Source organism: Protopterus annectens, chromosome 5.part0 (assembly GCF_019279795.1).
Source record: "Protopterus annectens isolate FY-2018-M chromosome 5.part0, PAN1.0, whole genome shotgun sequence".
In the NCBI taxonomy this organism is placed as follows: Eukaryota; Metazoa; Chordata; order Ceratodontiformes; family Protopteridae; genus Protopterus; species Protopterus annectens.
In genome coordinates this window covers 304,032,231-304,057,237 of record NC_056735.1, presented here as the reverse complement: position 1 = coordinate 304,057,237, position 25,007 = coordinate 304,032,231, and the positions used below count along the sequence as shown (strand labels likewise).

General features: G+C 39.1%; 1 protein-coding gene across 1 annotated transcript in view; it reads right to left on the bottom strand.

The window, feature by feature from the left end:
• PHEX (phosphate regulating endopeptidase homolog X-linked) overlaps window positions 1–25,007 on the bottom strand; it is a 1,091,028-nt gene that overhangs the window by 801,884 nt on the left and 264,137 nt on the right. Inside the window, exon 6 of the mRNA XM_044072288.1 lies at window positions 13,390–13,458. Within this exon, the coding sequence (XP_043928223.1) occupies window positions 13,390–13,458 (69 nt within the window). The remainder of the gene's footprint in view (window positions 1–13,389; window positions 13,459–25,007) is intronic.

Here is a 25,007-nt window from a genome sequence, read left to right as displayed (position 1 = left end):
ACATACCCCATTACCACTACCTGTCCAGTAATCTTCCCAGCACTTACCTCTAAAACAATCTCTCCCACCAGAGGCAATGTATGAATGCAAGTTTTTGGCTGTGTTTATTAACATAGACAGTGCTGGTGATTTACTTGCTCAACTGCATAAATGCCTTACTGTAAGCAATACCAGGGGAAAGCATATTACTAATTAACATATTACTAATTAACATAAGCTGATCCCACAGAATGCCTTATTAGCATTTTCTGAAGGCTGCAGCACCATGGTGCTGTACTACTTTATGGTCCAGCACTTGGGAAGGGCCGTCGCTGAATCAGAAAGGGTTAACAAGAGGTGTACATCAGGCTTACACCTCATAGTAACATTGCTGAATCAGCTTCATGGTTCTGTGATATGTTTGCAAATAATGTGAGTGAAAAAAATGCACTTGAATTTGGAAAACAAAATGGCAGTGGAAACTGAAGCATGACTCCTGCTTCTGCATCTCTAATGGAATCAAATCTAAGATGACTGCATCTCAGGGAAAAGGGAATGTCCCCACTTACAAAGAGTATAGTTCCTCACTTAAATGCATTTTTCTAACATTGTTTACAAACACATTGTGCTTTCCATAACAGAGTAATTTCCACAGGACTTTCCAATATTCTCTAGGTTCATAGGTTCATAGGTAGGTACTAGGCTATCGGCCCAAGGGCATACGTAAGCCTAGCCAACAAGGTTCCCTAGCTTACGCCACACAAGAAAGTTATTTTCCTGTGCCACTGTCGAGCAGAGACACAGAAGTGATCCACAGGGTGTATTTCCTATTTCTCTAGTGAATTAATTGCATGGAAAAGGTCATTTCCATGAACTACACATTGTAGGCTAGTTCTAATTTTATGGCTGCTAGAGATATTATTTATGTCAATGTATCATTTTAAGCAAGCTATGATTTGTCAAGCCTATCTCATTGAATGGGGTATGCAGTGCTATCATATGTCCTAAACCAATATACAGCATTTATGCACGATTACTACATAATGCATTATGTGTAGTTTTCTAAAACTGCTTCATGTGGTTTTGGGGCAATTAATCAGAGTGCAGTTGCTTGAGGAAGAAGAAGTCTGTTTAACAACATAGATGAAAGTGCTTACTCTGTTTTCTTTTTTGTTTATTTTCTAATAAAAGTATCACTTGTTGTTCAAAGATGTTGTTTTTACAGCTTTTTATTCAGAAGGTACAGTTGTTTGAGATACTCATGATAATAGCAGATACTTTAGAACAGATTCCTAAAGTAGTACATTATACATTTGGGTTTGCTGTCCATCAAAGCTGTACTTGTCTAGCCATTTTTCTAATATGCTTCTGACTCAGCCTGCAGGATATTCCTGGCATGGTGCATGCTCCATAATACGCTGATGAGGAGACAGTCCGGTCAGCCCTAGGATATAGGCAAGGTCAGACTACACACACGCACACACACACACACACACACACACACACACACACACACACACACACACACACACACACACACACACACACACACACACGTGCGGCTAGTAGACATCAGCTCCACAACCACCCCACCCTCCAGACAGCAATGGGTGTGCAGTAGACAGCAGCACAGGCAAAGTAGCAACATCTGCTCCAGATGTATGGGCCCTGCTAAGCACACAGTAATGGTGCATTGTCACACAGATCAAATATAATGCATGCAGTACAAATAGCAGGCTATTCTGTTTAGTGCATGGTGAAGTCATACTGTGATCAGACAAAACCATATTTACCTCACACAAGGGAAAGCAGTGTGGTATACAGTCATCACTATGTGCCCAGGTACTTAAGGGCAGAATGACATGTCTGCCTACACATGCTGGATGGAGGACATCACAAGAGTCTGGTATAAGGTTCATGAGCAAATAGACAGGGATGGTCTTAGCAATGGCAGAGCCCAATTTGGACTATATTTGTGGGGCCCCTCATCTGACCCACCTCCACCTACCATCCCAACCTTCCCTCCATGCTGGATTCATGGATTTAATACTATTTCAGATGAGGACTCAGGAATATATGCTGTTACTGTATATTAAATATAAAACAATTTGTTTATTGGTTTATATTTTGTTATAAGACATGTCAAAACAAGTAAACTACTGAATTCCTGGATTATCCCCAGATCCAACATAGCTTTTAGTTCCTCTCTCATGATAACTCACTCTGGCACTCAAAAAAGGACTCATCTGATGGACCACTGAGGCTCTGTGATTACATGATGTTTTATCAGGTGAGCGTACTTTGGCTTTCCAGCAAACATGTTCCCAAAGTCCTGTAGTACTGCCCGGATCTTCTTTTTTTTTTTAATTTTCTGTCTTTTCTGGCTCCCTCCTTTTCCTTCTTCCTCTTATTTGGCTCACACTCCCATGCTCAGCAACAGTATACACTGCAAATTCCTTGTTCTTTGTATATTTTCTCCACAGTAACAATATACAGTATATTATGACAATGTAAAGGCACTCTTCTTACTGACTGAATTCTTGTACCACAACTGTAATACTTATGACTGTATTCATTTATGCTATGTATTATGCTGATACACCTGCATGCCTGTTCTTATATTATTAATGCTGCATTGATAATGATTAAAGTTAATTGTTTCTTTTGGTTGTGGGAGATCATTTGGCATAATAGTTAAGGTCTTCACCTCCCATGCACAATCTCCAAGGTTTGATCCAAAACTCCAGCCAATGCCTGTTAGGAGTTTGCTGGTTATTCCTGTGTCTCTGTGGGGTTCCTCCCACCTCTAAAAACATGCTGTTTCCATCTCAAACTCACCAAAGAATGAAGTTGTGAGCAGAACCACAGACTCTACATGATTCTGTCTAGAGGGAAGTGTTGTATAGACCAACTGCTTTAGACATCTACTCTGGTGCCCAGTATCTGCAAGGTAGGAGAATATGGATCACAGACTGTGTGCCGCGGCAGTGCTAGCCATTCAACTATGTAAAATACAGCTCTAGGTAATTTTGTCATGTTGATTAATGTCACCAAATGAGCAGGGTATTTGCTAGTGATAAGTGGGGAGAGGACTCACCCTACTCTGACCTACACTAGGAGTGTACCCGCCATAAAGCTCAAGGGGTTGAGTTACTTGGGATAGCTCTACTGAGCAAAAAACTGCATGTGAAACTAAGAACTGCTGCATGTAATATAGGTTCACTGACAGGATGGAGCTTGGAAGTAGATGAATTGATGGCAGAGAGGAGGCTGGACATCCTTATGTATCCAGGAGACAAGATGGAAGGGCAATGAGGAAAATCCACTTGGCTTGGGATTCATAGTCTACTACTCAGGAGGAGGACAAACTATAAATAGTGTGGGAATTGTGGTGAGGAATGCCATCAGAATTAGTGACAGACTTATAGCAATCAGACTCCAGCCTAAAGATAGGGCAGTATTCATAATCACAGCTTGTGCTCCACAACAGGGTTAAGATAGTGAAGATAAGAGTGCATTCAGATAGCAGTTGCAGGACCTACGACATAACACACAATAACATGAATTGGTGTTGACAATGGGTGACCTAAATGCACATATCAGGATAGACAGAACAGGATATGAGGTCTGCCTGGGTCCACATGAGTGGGGCAACAGGAATAAAGAAGGAGAGGCCATTCTAGACTTCTCTGTGATAAATGGCTTGATAGTAATCAACACATGGTTTAGAAAGAGAGACAGTCACAAGATCACACACAAGAGTGGCCAACATGCCACTCAGGTAAACCTCCTCACAGTAAGAACAGGGTACAGGGGTAAAATTAGCGATTGCAAAGTCATCCCCATTGAAACAGTTGGCCCACAGCAAAAACCACTGGTTGCCACAATCAGCTGCAAGCAATGGTGAGAGAAACCTCTAAGGTCAACAAAGACCAGACTGAAGGCCTGGAGGTTGACTAAAGAGAAACCACAACAGTTCAAGGAATTATTCAGGACTCTAGCTCCTCAAGAAGAAGAGGAAACAAGTGGGACTGAAAAGGAATGGCAGCACCTCAAAACTCCATGTGTCAGGACTATAGAACAGAAATGTGTCTGATCCAGGTATGGAAATAAAGTGCATAAGGAAAGGTGGTGGTGGAATGCAGAAGTCCAGGAAGTCATCAAAAGAAAGAAGGAGCACAGAAAAAAACTGTGAGATAGAAAAAACAGACCATGCTAGAAAGGAATACTGGATGGCTAACAAAGGGGCTAAGAGAAATGCAAATGGCAAGTAGCAAAGAACAAGGCATCAGAGGCACTCTACAAGCTTCTAGAAAGTGAGTCAGTAGATGGTACAAAGAAACTATATCAGTTTGCAAGACAAAAGACAGTAAGAAAAAGAAGATATTCAGTCACCCTTCACGAGGGATGCCAGCAACAACCTGCTCCCAGTCCATAGGACGTTAATGGCAGATTGAAGGAGTACTTCCAGCAGCTTCTGAATGAATAATACCTCACAGAAGCTGTACTGCCCCAGACACAACCTACAATGAGAGAAGAAGAGGAGCCCACCATACAAGAAGTAAGAACAGCACTAAGGAAAATGAAGTCAGAGAAGCAGCACTCAGATGAGGTCACAGCAGAGATAATCAAGATGTTGGATAAGATAGGGAGAAATGGCTCATGGGAGTACCCATAGCAGTTCAGAGATAAAGGCACTGTCATATCCCAGTTGATTGGAGAATAAGCATACTGGTGACAGTGTTCAAGAACAAAGGGGACATTCAAAACTGTGGGCAGTACAGAGGTAGCCAACTCCTGTCACACTGTATGAAAGTTCTTGAGAGGGTGGTTGATAAAAGAATATGCAGAGTAGTAGAAAGTAAGATAGGACCTGAACAGTTCGGATTCAGATCAGGATGCAGCACAACTGACCTGATGTTTGCAGTGAGAGAGATATTTGAGAAGAAGCTAGAGATGAGGAAAGAGTCCAACTGGGCATTCCTAGACTTGGAGAAAGCATATGACAAGGTCCCAAGAAAGCTTGAAAGAGGCTTTCGGCAAAGAGCTGGATGAATCATGTGAGAGAAGATCTGTGACAGTCAGGCATGAGTGTCAAAGGAGACAGGAGAGTAGCACTGAACTGAGAGAGAGATGGCAACAGGTTGACATGACACCCGAACCTCATGTAGAAAAATGGGAAAAAGAGGGTTGCTGATGACTTTTCTCTTGGTTGTATTTCTCTCATGCTAAACATGAAAATGGTTTTGGTGGATCAGTGCTCTACTTTGGTTAACAAACCTTAAATTAATAAATAAATAAATAAATATTTTGTAAGTTAAGTACTCTACACACAACAGTTTCTTTGGAAGGTGCTGCAGACAGACAGCACCGGGAAGACCATGCTACTAAAAATCAGGTTGGAGTTCCTTTCACAATAAATGTTCATACCTTGTTGTAGCTGATGTGCTTTCACAAAACCACATAAAACCATCAGACGTCCTTAGAATGCTCAAAAATAATAATTGTACTAAGTTCAGGTTTCTCCTTAGAAATGGCAATGCTCATGCACTTATAATTTTTTTCTAAAACTTTATTTTTATTTATGTTATTATTTGTTAAACAAGATAAGTGGACTAATGCATCCAGACCTTTTCCAGTCATATCACAGATCAAGAGGGCAAAGCTAAGGACTACATATAGGGATAATTTAGAGCAGTCACTCAGAATCACGTTTTGGCAGATGAGGGAATCTCAATGACTTTAGGGAACCCACATAGCTGTAAGGAGAATATACAACATTCATACAGTTTGTTCAGCTTTTTTTATATAATTTCCATCAAAACTCCTCCTCAGCTGAGTCGAAACATTTTCTAGCTTTAAGTTTTTGCTTGCCCCCTAAATTGTATGTGACTTTGAGCCTGTCATACTCTTGCAATACCTTTATGAATCAAATTGTTCTTGTATTGTTTTCACATGTTCAGCCAAGTGAATAATTTTTCAAGCCACCTCTGCCAACAACCACTCAGCACTATGGCGCCATTATACAAATACATTATTTAAGAAGGGTAAGCAATTCCTTTTTTAAGTAATCTCATTGCATAATCAACAATAACTGACTTGTGGGAGTGGGCATATGAGGATTTACCCACACCCACTCATTGGTCATTGCTTAATTAGTCAATAGCACAATGCATGACAGAAAATGTCGTCAACTCCACTAACAAGACTTACAACTCTTGTAACTCCTACAGACTGAGACTTCCAGTTAGAAAATATCTTGCACTTTGTATACTGTCTCTCAAGCAGTTTCAAGGCCACATAATGATCCTGTCATAATCTAGTGCAGGGCCCACTGAGGAAGCTGGGCCCTATTGGGCCAAATAGGTCCAATTCGCCCAAGACTGGCCATGCTGATAGATATACATTGTCATAGACAATCTCCTTCTCTGATGAGGTGGAGAACACGCCCTATCACAATGGCTTTATGCGAAGGATTCCCAGGATGATGGGAATACTGCATCACATACATTTTCCTGTTGGAATGTGTTTAGAGTACCATTTCCTGACCATAATCTGTAGCAACAGCACTGGCTTGGTGTTCTAAAACTGGTGTTTCCCCCTGACTGGGATGGTGTATGACTGGGACTGGGATAAAGTCCAGTGATGAGTTCTTTTGTTGATACAGGTCAAGAGTCATAGCCTCAAGCAATGAGGGGTGACAGAACATGGTACATATGTAGATATATGTTAAGGACTGTATACCTCATGATGGCCACCTCTGGTATGTACCCTTCCCCCACTGTAGGACACTGTATATATCCCATATGCCTCTAATACAAGAGGTTTAAAGAATCACACAGTGGAAACTAGCTTGGCTAGAATTTTCGTGTAGGTTTGTACTTTTTACTCACATATATAAAGGTGAGGAATGGAGTCTATATTAGAATATGTAAACTTGGTAACATAATTACTTCAATAAAATTCACCAAAATTCTACAAGTCATAGGAATGACCTTATTTTCAGTGTTTATAAATATAGACTGGGCAAAAATGGACATAAACCATGATTACAAAATAATAAGCAAATAGAAAAATTATACATCATTAATTGGCTAGGGACAATGAAAAAACAATTTAAACTATGACCAGTGTTTATCTACCAAAGTTAGAAATTAAATTCTGCAGCCCACTTAATTTGAATGAGCATATCTAGTCATCCTGGTACAATCAGTGAAGTATTTTTGCCCGACTAGTTCAATCCATTACTGAATCCAGCATTGTCTTCTATACCATTTGAACAAGCCTCCTGAAACAAAATGAACAGGTACAATGATTCCTAAATCATGAATTGTAAAATGTGAACTATTCAGAAAGGTTTACATAGCTATCATCATATTCTGCTTCTAAGGGATACTGACAAGCAGTGACCACTGCTTAAACCATAAAGTCAAATCCTTATCCACCTCTGCTTGGCAGGCAGTGCCTGGAACACACCACTAGGGGGAGTTAACACCAGATTAGGGACCCTAATACTAAAACAAAGTATCTGTATAGAAGAAAAAATGACAGATACATTGTATAATATCTTCCAAGATTAGAGGATAAGTGTTCCCTTCCAATAAGTCCCTCATTAAATTATTTCAAAAATAATCTTGATGTGTATATGGGGATTACAAAATATTATTACGGGTAAGGCAGCCAAGCTGCTTAAAAGTGACTAAGTTATAAGCATAAGGATCGAACCTATAAACTCATGAATCTATAACATAGGGTGCGGCTTGAGCTCTCTGGATACTATAAATAAGAAAAGCACATAGGTTAATGTCCTGCAACCCCATGCCTCTGGTTTGTCCAGTACATCAACCTTGTTCTGATGCAGGCCACCTATGCTACCATCCTGTGTGCCCTGCCTTGTAGTAACCACCATCTCTACAACCAAGTCATGGGCATGGCACTCAGTCAGTATACAATACTTTACTTTTTACTCTGCAGTGCAATGAGTGGGCACTTAGACATGGCTGTCAGTGCCACGGACTGATCAGCATCCTCACTGCTTCCAGTAAACAGATCAGAAGTGATTTGTGAATCTGGCTCCCCATTCATACTGATTACCCTACATCACAGAATTTGTGTCGGTAACTGAGAACATATAGTGTTACCACCTGTCCCACTTTGCGAGGGACAGTCCCTCTTTGGGCAGTTGTGTCCTGCAAAATAATTGTAAAAATGGCAGATGTCCTGAGATTTTAGGACAAAATTATTTCCTATATTTTATGTAATAGTTGCATAAAGCAGTTATTCTGTATCTGAAACACCTAAATGTTATAAGAAACAGAATAAGCAACTAAAATGCTACAAGAATAAGCTGTCATTTAGGCATAAAAGTGAGGTTTTGTCCTTTGTACTGGCTGTGGGTATGTTTCGGCCTGCAAAATCTGACATTTGTACCAAAAATGTCCCACTTTGGGCATCTGAAAAGGTGGCAACCCTAAGGACATATGGATAATATTCAATTTTAAATGCTGATAAAACTAAGAGTAAAATGAGTGGTTAGATTAGATTAATGACTTTCTAGTTTCATTTCTATAGGACTAATGGCCTCAAAGTAACATTTTCACTAATCTACTAAATATGTTAAAAATGGGGACTAGAAACTTCCAAGTCATAACACTTCCTGGTGATTATGACTAAGGGCTTTCAAAATTCTATTCTTTACAAAATAGAAATATGGCAGGCAACTTTCAGAACAGAAAGCCAATAAAATGAATTAGCAAAACTGACTGCATAATAAAGACTATGATATGTACAAAAAATGTCTGCTGATACTCTAGACCCATGGCATAGAGAGAGAGAGATGAAGCTCTGACGACAATACAAGCAACCCGTGGCTGATTATCAGCATGGCATTGAATGCGCTAGGTCGGTGCAGGATTGGCTTGAGCAGCTGATCCCCCAGAGTGAGTAGTCGGGTCCACCACATTAGACATGTACTGATAGGTGGATGATAGCTCATAAAAGGGGCTGGTCAAGCTTGCACTGTCAAGCAATGGGTGAGCCATAATTCATGGAGGTAGGCACACATGGAAATACAAACAAAACCGAATGCAGTGTGTATCTCACTGAAAAAAAACATAATGCAAAAAAAAAAAAAACAGAAACCACTCCACTCATCAAATTAGCACTTTCATCTCTGTTTAATAAAAGACTTCAGAAAATTTTACACTGCAACCACCCAAGATATATAGACACACAAAAAAGTCACGACAGATTTTCACCAATCAGAAAATCTAATGTTTTATACTCTAAAAATGCATCTTTCTTTCCAGACAGAACTATTATATTTATAAAAACCTTTTTAACTTCTATTTAGTGCTTTTTATTTTAACAAGCATTTAATATTGACCCAGTAATTTAAGCCAGGCTAATCTGTATCATTAAAACATAGCTGTCATTGCAATTTTCCATACTCTAGCAAGGACTCTTTGTCTCCCTATTCTGTCATTGTCTGTTAACCTTTCTAAAACAAAACTAAAACATTTCTTGTGACCGACCCAATTCATAAAATATTAATAAAGAATGTAAGTGTTCTGCTTAGTCTTTATGACATAACATTATTTGTATATCCTCTGTGATAGCCTGCAAGTCATCTTACCCACTTAAAATAAATTACAGCCATAATGGAGAGCTAAATACACCACAGATTTTAAGTTATTATGGTAATGTCCTTGCAGACCTATATATACAGTATCTAAGACAAGCATAAGTCCAAAATGTGTTTTTTTAAATATTTTATTTTTAGGTATTGTTGTGTTCTCTTATAATTAAGAATAGCGCATAAGTTGATGTCCTGCAAACCAATGCCTCCACTATCACTGTTTTCATTTTAGCAGATGGAGAACATTAAAATGAAAGCCAGATGTTATTTTCCATTCAGATTTATTAGCTATATAAAAACATGTCAAATTCTGAATCACAGTATTTTCATCAAAACATTAAATAGCACAGTGTTGGCAAAGGCTCTTTGAGCACTGAACAATTATGACGAACATTAGATTCCCTTTCTCCAAATGTATGTCTTATCAACTGCCATTCTTTTTCTGGTTTTCTGTTACTCTAAAGCCAAACAAGATATTACAGCAAAACATTTCATGAGTTAAAGTTGATAGCCTAAATATATGTAGCAATCTTTATGCTATTTTACTAGTTAAATAACAATTCAGGGAATAAGGCATAGAAATATTTAAAAACTTAATAACAGTGGGACACCTATCAATACTATGAAACAATGTTCTGCATACATAGACACACACACACACAAACACACACACACACAAACACACACACATCAGCTTCCAAAAGGAAAATAGAATTATGTGCGTTGTTAGTACCAAGGAATCAGCAAACAAATATTCCTTAAGGCTGCTAAGGTTAAACTAAACTCCTCTCTTTATATTATAATCTTCAGTGACATAGTTAGCAACAGGTGTATATTACGTTATCGAACTTTTAAAAGTTCGAACATCATATGGTCGACACCATATGATCGAACTTTTAAAAGTTTGAACGTTTCAACGAAGATCTCCGTACAGTGCAGAATGGGAAGATCTCCCTTTCCTGTACTATAGTGCAATCTCGGAGTTGGCATATTTAAAGAGTGGGAAGTGGAAGGGTGCATCCTCCCAGGGGGGCTGCAGGGGGGCTTGCCCCCCCCCCCACTTAAAATGGTCAGGTAGGTTTTTTCTGTTGTTTATTTTTTTTTTTTTTTTAGCTTTTCGAACTTTAAAAAGTTCGATCATATGCCTTCGACCATATGATGTTTGAACTTTACTTTACTTCAGTAACGTAATATAAAATGGTTAGGTAGGTTTTTTCTGTTTATTTTTTTTTTTTTAGCTTTTCAAACTTTTAAAAGTTCGATCATATGGCCTTGATCATATGATGTTTGAACTTTTAAAAGTTCGATAATGTAATATACACCCGTTAACAACTCCAAGCACTAACAAACACTTGAAAAATATTATCAACAAAGGACATCAAGATTCTTCCTTATTTGCACATTTAAATACAACCTACAAAAAGGTTCCTAGCATGCCTCTCAACTTCTTAGAGTAAGAATTCTGGCTGGGCAAAGCCAAAAATAATGGTGGAACAAAGGCCCAAAAATCAGGCAGATTTTAAGTATTGCTCATACAAACTTATAATGTTAATAGAATAACAGGTTTTGCATTAGCATGCATTTTTTGATGGACATGAAGTCTGAAATTTAAATGTCTATCACTGTTTAGTTACTTCAGTCCTCACTGATTTGTCAAAAACCCACAAATACTGTGAGGAACAGACCACAAATATGAGGCAAAATTCTGGAAAGTTAACATGTATGCTTTCTAGACTACTATTCACTTGTATTAATTAAACCATGTACTTCTCTTTTTCTACCCCCTCCTATGGTGCAGTATGCCAAGCCTTCACCATGCTCACAATAAAGGCACAATTCTTTAAGCTAGCCACACAGCGTCTCCTTTCTAGTTTTCAGCAGTGATGACCAGTCACTCTATGGCAACTTCTACACTTGCATTTACATGAACAGTAATTGATTCACCCAAATATGGCAGGCTATCACAGCAATATAGGTCATCATGTCTCTTCCAAATAACTAAATAATTTAGTAGAACCTTCCAGTTATACTATCATACAACCTAACTACTTCATATTTCTCAGATATTATAACACTAGGGTCTCATTCTTGTTTGATTAACATTTTTTTTGATGAATATATGTTCAATTTATATAGTTTCATACACAGTCCTTAGAGCTACTAAACCCTGGGATCATAGGAAGTTACTTGGCCAATGGCCCTAGAACCTTTTTCAGCCTAGCCATTCATGCCCTAATTTCCCCAATTACCAGTGCCCAGGGGCTAGAATGGCTTTGGTATATGCCTGTGACTAAGGGCACCTACAAACTGCCTCTCTCCATAAGGGCCACAGGCAACAAGCCAGGGGTGAATATGTGATTTCTCATCCATTGGTCTAAATTGTGTTGAATAGGTTTAGGGAACAGCTCTGTTTCACATGAATGGGGAGTTTGTTGCAGAGAAAGGGTAACCGTACCATTATCAAAGATGAAGTCAGTTTAGTAAAACAGAATTATCAAAAACCAGAGCACACTTATGCAAGTGTAATGAAAAATCAAAGAATATGATTTAATAGAGAAAGTAATAGTAGTCTCCAACATGATTGAGAGATGTAACAGAAAAATGACTCTAAGAAAACAAAAAAGTAGGCAACATGGGAGAAAACTGTTACAAGAAAAGAAAAAACCTAAAGGAGAAAAAATAAGCAGTAAAAAAACAAATTAAAACTCTCACTCTCTCTCTCTCTCTCTCTCTCTCTCTCTCTCTCTCTCTCTGAATACGCAAACCTATCAACACATGACTGTTCCACACCACTCACCCATACACCCAGATGTCCCATAGAAATTTCACCATGATGTGTATATAAAAAATATAATCTGTAAAAATGTAAATTACACACATATTTAATTGTTGCTACATATATTAATTGCTGCTTTACAGTTTTAAACACTGTAAAACTTGTAAACTTAAAAAATCACTTGATTAAAAAAAGAAAACAAAGTAAAGCAGTTGATGGATGTGTAGATATTTCATTCTTTTTTCTTTTATCCACTTTTATTTCTCAGAACTTCTTTCTGAGAGAGTGAGGTCAAATTGGATGAAAGCGCTAAACAGGTGTCTGTGTCCTGCATCATTTTGAGAGCTGCTTTTGTTTTGTGTTTTTTGTTGTATATTGTTACTTTCTGTTCTGTTTTTGATATGTGCAGATACTGGGGATGCAAGAGGTTGCATCATGTAGATGTTCTTGAGCAATGTCTTTAAAACTTGTGATGTGCAATCAGATTTTCACCAGCATAAATTAGCCATGACATTGGTAGTACTGATGAGCTTTAACATGATTCAAACTATTTACATTACAATGTCCAGTTATTTTATAATGAGTTTCAAATAATTGCAATTTCTTATTTTTCAATGAAAAAGTTTACCTGCAGTTATTCACCATATTCCCTGAAATGCCTTGCAAGGCAGAAATCAGGGAACATGACAGCTATTGAGCAGTTTCAGAGAGCCACTTAACCCCTGATCAGCTTGGCCCACTGTTTGAAGGGCTCTCAACTCAGTCAAGAGAAAAACGTGCAGAATCCTGTTCACATACAATTATTTTCCAATATATAACCACTAAAAGGTCTGGGTTTTTTCAGATAATGTGTAGTTTGCTTAAGCAAAAATTGCATGATTCTTTTATTTTCCCAGACAGGAAAATATTTTGCCTTTTGTACAACTGCAGAAGGGAAATGTCATGAATGTATCAAATGAGACAATGAGACAAATGACAATGTAAACAGCATACTTACTGCTTCTGCCTCTGTACTGTTGCTAGTATAATCTTCCCTTGATGGCAGTGTTAAAGTTGCTTGGTCCAGCTGTTAAATAAAACAGATTTTTATGACTAGTGGGCTCACAAACTGGTCAAAAATGCTTAGATACCATTATGTTAAAATGCTTTTCCTTGTGAAACTGACCTGCAAGATAATGTTCATTGGTTCCAAATAAGGTAGCTTAGAGATAAACATTCCTTTTTTAACTATTGTCTATTGAATGTTCTTTTTCTCTGTAAACCAGCGGTAGACAATGTCAGGGGGCCAAGTCTGACCCTCCACACAATGCCATCCAGCCCCCAGAGAGTAACTAAAAAAGTGAAAAAATGCTATGTCTTACTCCAGTCATGCAAACTTTCCAGCATGTGCTTACTTACCTAACTGACTGCAGTTGTGCACACCTCTAATCTTAGCAGTGGAAGTAACTATTCTTTCTTGTTTATAATTTATAGTCTGTAAACAGTAGTAACTTTCAAAGTTAAATGCAAAGTTGATGTAGAAAACAGGAAACTTCATGATTGCTGTCGTAAGTAAAAATGCCAGTCACATGTACTTATCGTAACTCGTAATGACTTACTATGTTTTGAAGTGGCCCACAGATGCATTAAGAATTCGTGTAGTAGCCCTCCCCACAAAAAGGTTGTGCACCAGTGCTGTAAACAGACTTCAGCAAAGTTCAAAATTCATATTTAAAAGAGATATGCCCTGCATGCATAAATGATCTTGCATCTTCAATGCAGCACAACTCCAGGGCTGGATCTAGGTTGCCTAGGGCCTGGTGTTGGCTAGGATGGCACTGGACCAGCCATAAAAAAAAAACTACTCCTAACTTTAAAATAAAAAGGTACTGTCATTTAAAAAAAAATACTTCTCTCAGTGTGCAAGCAACATGAACCAACCCCCCCCCCCTTTCACTGGCTTAGATTGTGGGCCAATGAGAGGGACTTCTAGGTGCTCAAATCAAAAAATCATTCTCAGTGTTTTTGCTGCTGCAAAACATCATTTGGAGTGGAGTTATGTTTTTCCATTGTAGTCATCACAAACAACCATATACAGTGAACAACATTATGGAAACAGAATGAAACATAGCACACAGGTGTGTGTCTTTATGAAATGCATGTGGTAGCTTGAGAGAACTTGATAGAATCAAACCCTGTATCTTAGGTATAATTAGCACTTGATTTAAACCTCCACACCAACTGCCAGTCTGTATCTGGTCCCTGATTTTGCAGAGCATCTTACTTGAGCAACTGACTTAAGCAGCCATTGCTCTGAGGCAAAAGGAAATTTAGGCTAGCCTCCTCAATGATCTCCTGGACTGTAAGCCAGTTAGGTGTAAAGGAAGGAAACTGATTGTAGTAAAGAGTACTCCTGGGCTGCTGCCAAAAAGGAGCACTTGTGTCCAGTGGGCTGCCCCAGGCTGTTAGCAAATGCATTACACCTTTGTCTTTTAAATTCCTGCACCCTTCACATAGCCACTAATTAATGCCTCACTATATGCTATCTTGTAGTTAAATGGGTGCCAGATGTATTTTCACTACGAGTTTTAAGGGAAGTTTACTGTTTCTCATGCTAAATCTGTTTTCTATGTGATAGCATTTTGTTCTGTTTACAAAATGGCTCAGTGTCTTTTCTGTAAAATTTGGAATAAAAGTTTTAAATAAAATCTAAATCACTTTGAAAAAAAGTTGTTGTTGTGTTTTTCGGCTTTTCCTGGTTAGGGGTCGCCACAGTGGAACTCCGGTCTGCTAATGATTGGTAGTTGATTTTTACATGCCGAGTTACCAGCCCTGATGCACAACCTTCAACGAAGGTATGCCCATTCATGCATGTCTCCACACAGAAGACACTCTAGCTGAGAATCGAACTGGACAGCATCTTACTGTGAGGCGACAACGCTACCGCAGCACCACCACTGCGGCTCACTTTGAAAAAAAGTAAAGAAGAAAATAGTATGTACAATGGCAGGTTTGAAAAGTGTTTATGGTAATTGGGAAAAGGTAGCAGAGTAGTCGGATATTTGTATGGCTGGAAGGGATCTGACTGATTACCCTACATAGGGTCCCATTTGTCCACAATCCGACTCTGTTGACTCTTGAGGTGTATGTTACAACAGTATGGCATTATGAGCTATTCAAGCAGGTCAGACCTGTACTGAGTGATGAGAAATGGAATAGCTATTCCTGATGACAAAAAAGACATAGCTGTCCCCCCACTAAAAAAGTAAGTATGTACTATGCAGTAATATTTCTGATTTTTGTATGATGTGTGTTGTTGAATAAAAGCTGCTACAACATTTATATTCTTTGTAACTTTCTTTGCAACTGCTTTGCTTTATTCATTGCAGTAAATAATGAATTAATTCATTAATTTACCTGTATTGTGTAATATAGTCTAAACATGTTGCATTTTAAAAATATATTTTCCAGTATCTTCTATACAGCCTCCAGCAACTGCAAAGGGGGTTGGCATTTTTCAGAAAAGTCTGAGCTTCAGCATCCATTATCTAGTCATTGTTTGCAAATTACTGTAATATAGTTTTTTTCTGCAAGATCAGATTGTAAAGGATTTCAACATTTAGTTAAAAACTGATACTCTGGCAGTTAGCACAGAGGACTAAAGCTCCAACTTGTTAATCAGCTGTGTCTTGTAGCAAGAGTGCAGGGTTTTAATCTTCCCCCCTTCATTCACTTACTGTGTGACACTGAGCAAGTCCCTTAAACAGACAGTGCTTTGGAATAATTTGTAATTTGGGGTATGCTCCTTAATGATCTCCAGGACAGCATGCCTAGTAACTGTGAACCTGTTGTCATTAGTTACCAGCCATTACTTATTGCATAGCTGATCTAGTTTGGGAAGTATTATGGCAATATCATCAGCACACCGTTTTTAATGTAACTTAGGAAATTTATCCTTCAAGGCAGCAGACATTGCATTTGTAGATGTAGCACTGAAATGTAAAGTTGTTTGCCAAAAGGAACCTCTGCCTTAGCAATAGTTCTCCATAATGTGGAATTATTCAGATGACTTTTATTTCTGCAGAGACTGTGCATATTAACTTAGCATATGTTATCAAGTCGTTAATATTTCTTATGCTTTCATCAATACTCTTTTATTTAATCTGTGCTACACTTTGGTACACTCAGTCAACTTCTTCTTCTTCTTTTGGCTTTTTCCCGGTTAGGGGTCGCCACAGTGGATCATCTGTCCACTCATGATTGACAGTGGAGTTTTACGGTGTTGAGTTGCCAGCCCAGCGCCCATCCTTCCACAGAAGGCACACACACGCACACCTAGGGCCAATTTAGAGTGTCCAATCCACCTACTGCATGTCTTTGGGATGTGGGAGGAAACCGGAGCACCTGGAGGAAACCCACGCGACCACAGGAAGGACATGCAGACTCCGCACAGAAGGCACCCCAGCCAAGAATCGAACCGGAGAACCTCTTGCTGTCAGGTGGCAACGCTAACCGCTGCACCACTGTGGCCGCCCTTTGGTACACTCAGTCAACATTCAGCCTAATGAAGGTGTTTGCTGCTGATGAAAAATGTGATCTCTCTAACTCCCCCAATCTCCTAGACATGTGCTTGGCTACAGCATCCACCATGCATGGCTTTTCCATCTATGCTGCTGCGGCTGTCACCTGTCACTGTGTCCCATCCCACCTGTGCAAATGATGGTGAATATGTCCTGCCCACCCTACTGGCTTGTGTAAGTATTATGGTAATGTCTGATACACAGTATGGATAACCTGGTTGTGTTATCACATGCAACTGTCTTATTCTGTGCTTGTCTTGCCATGGTTCATAGCTGTGGATCAGACATTACCTCTTTTCCAGTGCCATATCTTATTGCATCTGCCTTTGCCTCTGCTTTGTATGGGGTCCTGTTGTGCAGCCATTTCCTCTAATATCTGTTCACCTATCTCCTCTTCCACTGCTGCCAGAAGTATGTTAGTGTTATGGTGTCTATGTTTTGTAACTGCTTTTCTAGGATTGTGCTACGTAGCATGGATAAGAACACAAATATCTTGCTCCAGTTCTCTAGACCAAACTTCAGTGAACCACCAAATGTATCCATGCAGTAGAAGGAGGTCTTCAACAGTTCACGCACATGTTTGATTATGTTCTGTATCTGTAACAGTTCAGTATTATATGCCATCTCCACCATGGTCTGGGGATTGTGGATGGGGGGTTATCAGCCACAGTTCCAAGGCATGTCCACAATCATATGCAGTACATAAGACTGGACACCAATATGAGTGGTCTGCTGCCTGTGTTCATGTGATCTGAGTATTTGGGCCTCTGCTGGTGACAATGTGTGTCCCTACAGGTTAGATGACCCTATGAAAAGTCATCTTATACAAATCACTGGTATAGATTGGTGTAGATTACAAATGTGCCTGATCTGAAAATCCTGGGAAACTTCCTGGATAGCACACAGGCACACTGTATATAATACATTGTGCAAAACACAATAGCTGTCCATTAATATACCACACAGCATATGGAGTAAGGGCCTTTGATGGCAACTTGAGTGCAATCAATACACAAGTTCTCATGAAAATGGGCTATATCATAGAATTCTTGCATAATAATGTCTCTCTCCTCCATTGTCTGTGGAAACCAAATATTCTCTACCACATATTGCAATATCATATCAAGGAACTAGTATAGGGATTCTAAGTCTGATGCTTGCAAAATGTCTAACAAGTCCACTGTCAGATGTTGATAGGTCCCCATAGCAAGGATCATTAATGCTACACATTCCTTCATGTCCACTGGAATGGGCAGTCCATGCATATCCTCTTGATTGCATGTGAGGATGACACACAGTAGCAGTTGACAATATCTTGGTCATGGAGGTAATAGCAGGTCAGCTAGTGACAGACTCTTCTGAAATGTGGCAGTTATGATATGCAACATGGAGTATGCTGGCTTCCAAAGACATCACTAACACATGCTGACTACCTACTGCAGATGTTGCATCTAATATTCTAGCATGAGCAATATCTCTGTATATCAGAAAATGACAGACTTCAGCACAGCTGATCATCATGCTTATCTCACTACTTTTAAATATTTCTGAATCATATTGTGATAGGTACCTACTCCGGGCCAGAAATTAAAGAGACGTATTACTCAACACTGACTCCAGTGAGGGATGGTCACTAAGAGAAAAGATGGATTCACACAGTATTTTCAGATACAGCTCCCTGCACCAAGCACAATTTCCCTTACGACCACACAGGAAGCACACTTCTGACCTGGGGCTAGTCTCTCTCTCTCTCTCTCTCTCTCTCTCTCTCTCTCTCTCTCTCTCTCTCTCTCTCTCTCTCTCTCTGAGTTTCAACCACAGAGATTTAAAAATAACACAGTTGGATAGTTTCTCAGAAATAAAGAAAACACTACTACACTATTCTCACTAAATGTCTCTGACTGACTAAAGAATTACTGTTCTCTGACTACTTACTAAAGCAATGCAAGCTGATGTGTGCTGAGTGTCTTACCACAGCAAAAGCCAGATGATGTCTTTCTTTGTCTGTGTGGATGTTTGAGATATATATCCTGTCAGAAATCTTTCCTGTCAGGTTCCAAAGTGCTGCTGCGAGAGTTCCAAAGAAACCACGTGCTGGTTAGAGGATGACATCACCTCTGGTCACCTGACTCTGGTACAATACACACATAGAGCTTTGCTAAGATATGTGGCAGCATCTGAAAGCTATAATACAATTTCAAACTTTCCACCCTTCCATGGTTCTCTAATAAACATACACATTTGATCAGTTATAACAATACAACCTAATATACATGCATGCATTATTTCTGTCCAGCAGGACGTACTGTTGATGCATTTTTAACACAAGTAACTTTAAAAATATATATTTTAATTAAATCATCTGTACAAATCAGTGTGATAGTCAAATAACATAAAATTCTTTACAAAATTCCAGCTAGCTACACTGGCATATGTGCACATGTACTGCCCTACTCTCCCTGGCACAGGTGGCACTGCCTCATAACATCACACATACCACCACATTTGATTTCATCATTATTATATATGATGGCTGTCATTACTATGTTGGCAGTCATTTGCTTGTCATTATGACATAATTTGCAATGAGATGAATCACAGGTTATTTCTCCAGTAGCACAGCCACACCTTGTGTCTGTGATTCACCCCTACAAGCACTTTGCAGCTTACCATGCTATTTCTTGTAATATATAGCAAAATATTCATCAGATCTCAGACAAATGAATGTAAAGTGGTCAAAACAGACTTCAATATTGTGATAGTGAGAGACAAATGTGTAAAGTTAAATGGATGTATGAGTATTCTATAATCTCAGTGTCCATCTGTATATCTGTCATTCATGTGATAAACATGCCTCTATGGAACACAGAGCATAGTAATGTTTACTAAATACATCTTTCAGTTCATTATAATCAGAGGAAAACATTAGTCCTATCGAGAGGTCAACTCAACAGGTCAGGACCTGTTCTTCCAATAAATTAGTCCTGAAAAATTTATTTATTGAAAGGTACATCTGAACAACTAGAGATATTTTTTAACACTTTGAATAACTTGACCACCTGTTTGAAATTCTCTATGGAGTACTCACAGTATAAAATAAATTTTCTCGACATGTATATTGAGAGGATTGATGACAATTTCATCAACACTGGTGTCTATAGGAAGAGTTGTTACACCAACAGTTTACTAAATAGAACCAGCATGCACCCACCACATGTCTTCAGAAATATAATCAGAGGACAAGCAATCAGGGCATCAAGACTAAATCCCACTGAATCTGGCTTTGAAACAGAACTTAACAATCTGAGAGACAGACTGTATTTTAGAGGCTATGGTGAAGACGAAGTTAACACACAGTTTAGTTATATGTCAGATTTGAGATCCACTACAGGGGCCCCTTATTTTGGACCTGTTGAGTTGACCTCTCCCTCTACTGATAGGACTAATGTCTATGGGGGCTTAAAGTTCATTACACAATTTTCCTCTGATTATAATGAACTGAAAGATGTATTTAGTAAACATTATAGACCTAGATTCTTATATTAACTTGAAGAGGAGACTATGCTCTGTGTTCCATAGAGAAGGAGATAGAACAGATGGTTACCAGACCATGTGAACTTCTGTTGTTACATAGATGATACACCAGGGTTCCATCATCCTGATAACGGTAGATATTATCAGACACTGGTGACATGACTCCAGGTGCCAGCATGTTTATCACATGAAAAGGGGACTACTCAGAATGCCTTGGCAAAGCATGTTATTATGACAGATATACAGCATAGGTTTTCCTTCAAAGCACTGATTAAACTGAGAGCTGAACCCAAACTGAGGCAATGAATGTTTATAATATATATATATATGTATATAAACATTCCACTGAGATTATAGAATATCATACATCCATTTAACTGAAGTCTGTTTTTATGTAAGTTGTTCAAGTTTTTTATCACAATTTTTATATATTTTTTATTATACATGCTTGTGAATTGTTAATTAATTTTTAGAGTATTTAAAGATGACCACTTTACATTCATTTGTCTGAGATCTGATGAAGCATCTTTGTGAAAGCGCTTATCTCGTTTTTACACCTTGAATAAAGAGAAGATTGGTTTATTTCCAGTTGGTTCTTGTGTTCTTGCCTCACTATTTCTTGTAATATGCAGTGCTGTTTGTTTCTGATTATCCCCTTGTGTTCTAACATTAAAACTGCTAAGTTTATTATAATATGGCAAAATGAAATCTAAACATGCATTTGTTTCAAGAATGCCACATGACCACAGGTTGCATCATTTTAGTTCTATAAACAGCTACTTCTTATCTGTTACTTCAATCTTCTAATAGCTATTTAAGCTAATTCTCTCTGCATACTAAGTCACTTCATGGTGAGTGCCATAAACTATAACACTCTGATAAAGATCATAAGTGCACTGAGATTCTGACTGATTTTTTTTTTATTTTACCCAAGGACAATACATTAATTCCATGAATTGCATGCATCTTCCTTTCATTTTTTTACATTTGTTTAGGCTACAGATTATTAAAACTGTTTCCAAACAGATTAGTTTACCATGCTGATGCAGAGGAGAAAACATTAGAGCATGTTAAATCTGAAACAAAGTACAAATGTATTGTAGTATGATCATGTATCTTACAATATGCCCAGGCAACCAGTTATGCTTTGTTATACACATGCTACTACAAGGAAACTTTAGAAAAGTACACACATTTTCTCTTAATCATAGTGCTGCAAAGGAACCCATACTCTAAATCAGAAATTAGTTTAGTACTAAAATTAAATTCCACCAACAAAGATACATCTTTTGAAAACAAAGTAGATAAAGAAAACTTTAAAGACTCCAGAAATTCCATATTTATTTGGAATGGTTCGAGTTTTTCTTGTTAAAACCTCAAATTACCCTAATGACAAGACATATTTTTTAAAACATGGATGCAAATTGTGTTTATATCTTTATTTATAAAATCTGTACAATTTAATTATCATGTTGCTGCTTTCAAGTAACCCAAAGTTCAGAAGACTGTGATTTATAGTATTTGCTTGATATGGCAAGTTCAATCCATGAAGCAATATTTCTGCCAAAGCTTTGAAATAGGAAGGACAAAACAGCAGCCATCTCACAGAAACAAATTACAGCTGTTTAGACATAGAACAGCTTCATTACTAATTACCAGCTGTGTGAAACTTTAGCTTCTATTAAAGTTCATAAGTAAGTTGTAACAAAATATACATGTAGTTGTGACGGATTTTCATTAAAACAGCATTTAGTATGCCATCAGCATGAACTAGTAATAGGTTAATAGATTCATAGGTAGGTACTAGGCTATCAGCTCTTGGGCCTATACAAGTCCAGCCAAAAAGGTACCCTGGCTTTTGCCACCCAAGAAAATTATTTTCCTGTGCCACTGTCGAGCAGAGCCACAGAAGTGATCCCCAGGGTGAATTTCCTATTTCACATCCAATCATCAAGATTTTTCTTGAAGAGTACTAATGAGGAGCTTTGTTTGATATGAATAGGTAGTTTATTCCAGAGTATGGGAAGTCTCTGGGACAGGAATCTATCCCTCTGACATGTTCTGTTCATTGTGGTGACAAGGTTTAGGTCCCTAGAGCATGTAGCTCAGAGGGATTGGGACTTCTTTAAATGGAGCAACTCCAACAGCTCTGGGTTTGACATAGCTTTGTATGTTAGGCAGAGATCACCTCTGAGTAGGCGATATGCGATGGAGTAAAGCTGGAGTTTTTTGACATGGTCTGTGTAGGGCATCTATTTGAGGCCAGTAATCCTCTTTGTGAGGTATTTCTCTGGCCTTTCCAGTTGTTGTAGATGTCTTGTGAGGTACATACTAAAAGGGGCATTGTACTCTATAATGGGTCTAATGAGTGATGAGTAGAGGGGAACAATGACCTCTTTTTTCTGGATGAGAAACCTTTTGTGATGAGGTGCGCTACGTAGAAGGATTTCCTGACTACTGTGGCGATGTGATTATCAAAAGAGAGACTACTGTCCACCTGTGTCCCAACGTGTCCTATCACACTTTCGGTGTTAAGTGTACTACCACCTATGTTGTAGTTCATGGGTACAGAGCTTTTACCAAAGGGGATGACAAAGCACTTTTTGGCATTGAGCTTGAGGCCATGGCTTTGACACCAGGCATCTGTCTCAGTGAGGCCCTTTTGTAGGATGTCCACATCGTTAGGAGTTTTGATTATGGCTCCTAGTTTGTAGTCATCTGCGAACTTCATTAGCCAAAGACCTTCTGTGTTAGCCTGTACTTCACAGAAGTAGATACCAAACAGGAGAGGACCCAGGACTGAACCCTGTGGTACTCCACTTGTCACTGGTCTGAAGTTGGATTTGGAGTCTGCTACTTTCACAGTGTGGGTTCTGTCAGTGAGCCAGTTGGCAACCCATCTTGTGACATAGGGATTTATACCTAGTTTAGTGAGTTTATCTATAATTCCAGAGTGGGGGATGAAAAACCTTGGCAAGATCTAGATAGGCTGTGTGAACCACCTTACCCTCGTCTATGGCTTTGGTGACTGCTTCAAAGAAGTCTATCAGATTTAGGAGACATGATCTGCCTTTTACAAACCCGAACTGGGTGGGGTCCAGAGTTTGGAGATTACCAATGTCTTTGTTAATAAGTTCCATGATGATACATTCCATGGCCTTGCAGACCAGGCTCGTCAGGCTAATGGGGCTGTAGTTCTTGGAGTCTGTGGTGGCTCCACCCTTGTGGAGTGGGATAACCGTCGCTGTGTGCCATTCAGGGGGCACAAAGCCTGAGGTGAGGCTATGATTGAACATGGTACTTAGGTGGGGTGCCAGTTCATTCTGTAGTTCATGCAGAACGCAGCCTTGGATGTTGTCTGGTCCCATGGATGCTGTGTTCTTGGCTTTGGATAGTGTGGTTTTTACCTGTGCAGCCGTGATTACAGGAACTTTGCATTCTTCCGGTAAAGAGATGGGCTCTTTAGGGGGTGAGAGGGGGTAAAGTTAGCATTGAACCTATCTGCCAAGATGTTGGCAATACCAGCTGGGTCTGTACATTTAGTGCCATTGTGCTGTAACTCAGAGTAGATCTGAGTGTTGCCATTGAGATTCTTGACATAGCTATAGAATGCTTTGTGGTTGTCTTTAGAATCATTGGCAATTTTGTTTTCATAACTAGCTTCGGAAAATTTTATCAGGGATCACAGCTTCTTACTGAGGCTGACCAGGGAGCTCCTCCACTCATGGGATTTTACTCTCTTTTGGAACAGTTTCTTCCTTCTGTTGTAATGTTTGTTTATGGCAGGGGACCACCAGATTGGCTTCCATTTTTTGGAGGATAGCGTCTTGGTTCTGTTTGGGATAGCATGATTCATGCACTCGTGTAAGTGCTTATAAAGTGCAATTGTGTAGGATTCAGTAGTCGTAACTGTATTGTCCATCTGCATGGGTGTCATGAAGTTCACCACTTCTGTCTTAAGAAGCATGAAGTTGGTTTTGGAGAATTTTTTTACCGTGGTTTCCTTAATGGGGGGGGGCAGGATGTGGACATCTAGGGTAATTGGCTTATGGTCGGTTCGGACCAATGAGGCGTTGACTTCAAGTGTGGAACACCAGTCACTCATGTTGGTAATGACTAGATCTAGGATATTGTTGCCCCTGGTGGGGGCGTGGATAAGTTGATCCACGGCACTGGAGTTTATGAATTCCAGAAAGCGTTGAGTGATGGAGTTGGTACATGAGTAGTTTTCCCAGTTAATGTTGAGGTAGTTGAAATCGCCCATTATTAAAGTGTTTGGTTGAACCCTAATATTTTCCAGTACATCAAGAAAAGAGGAGTGGGAATCCTGGAGCATGGTGGGGGATCTCTAGCAAGCTACAATTTGGATTGCAGTTTTGCCCAGAGTTAGTTGCACTTGGATAACCTTGGCTGCATTATGCTGAGCCACTAGCCTGGAGGTGTGGATATCCTTAATGAATATGCACACACCTCCACCTTTGGTGTTCTGGTCCAGGTTACATGGCCGAAAAGTGTGGTATGA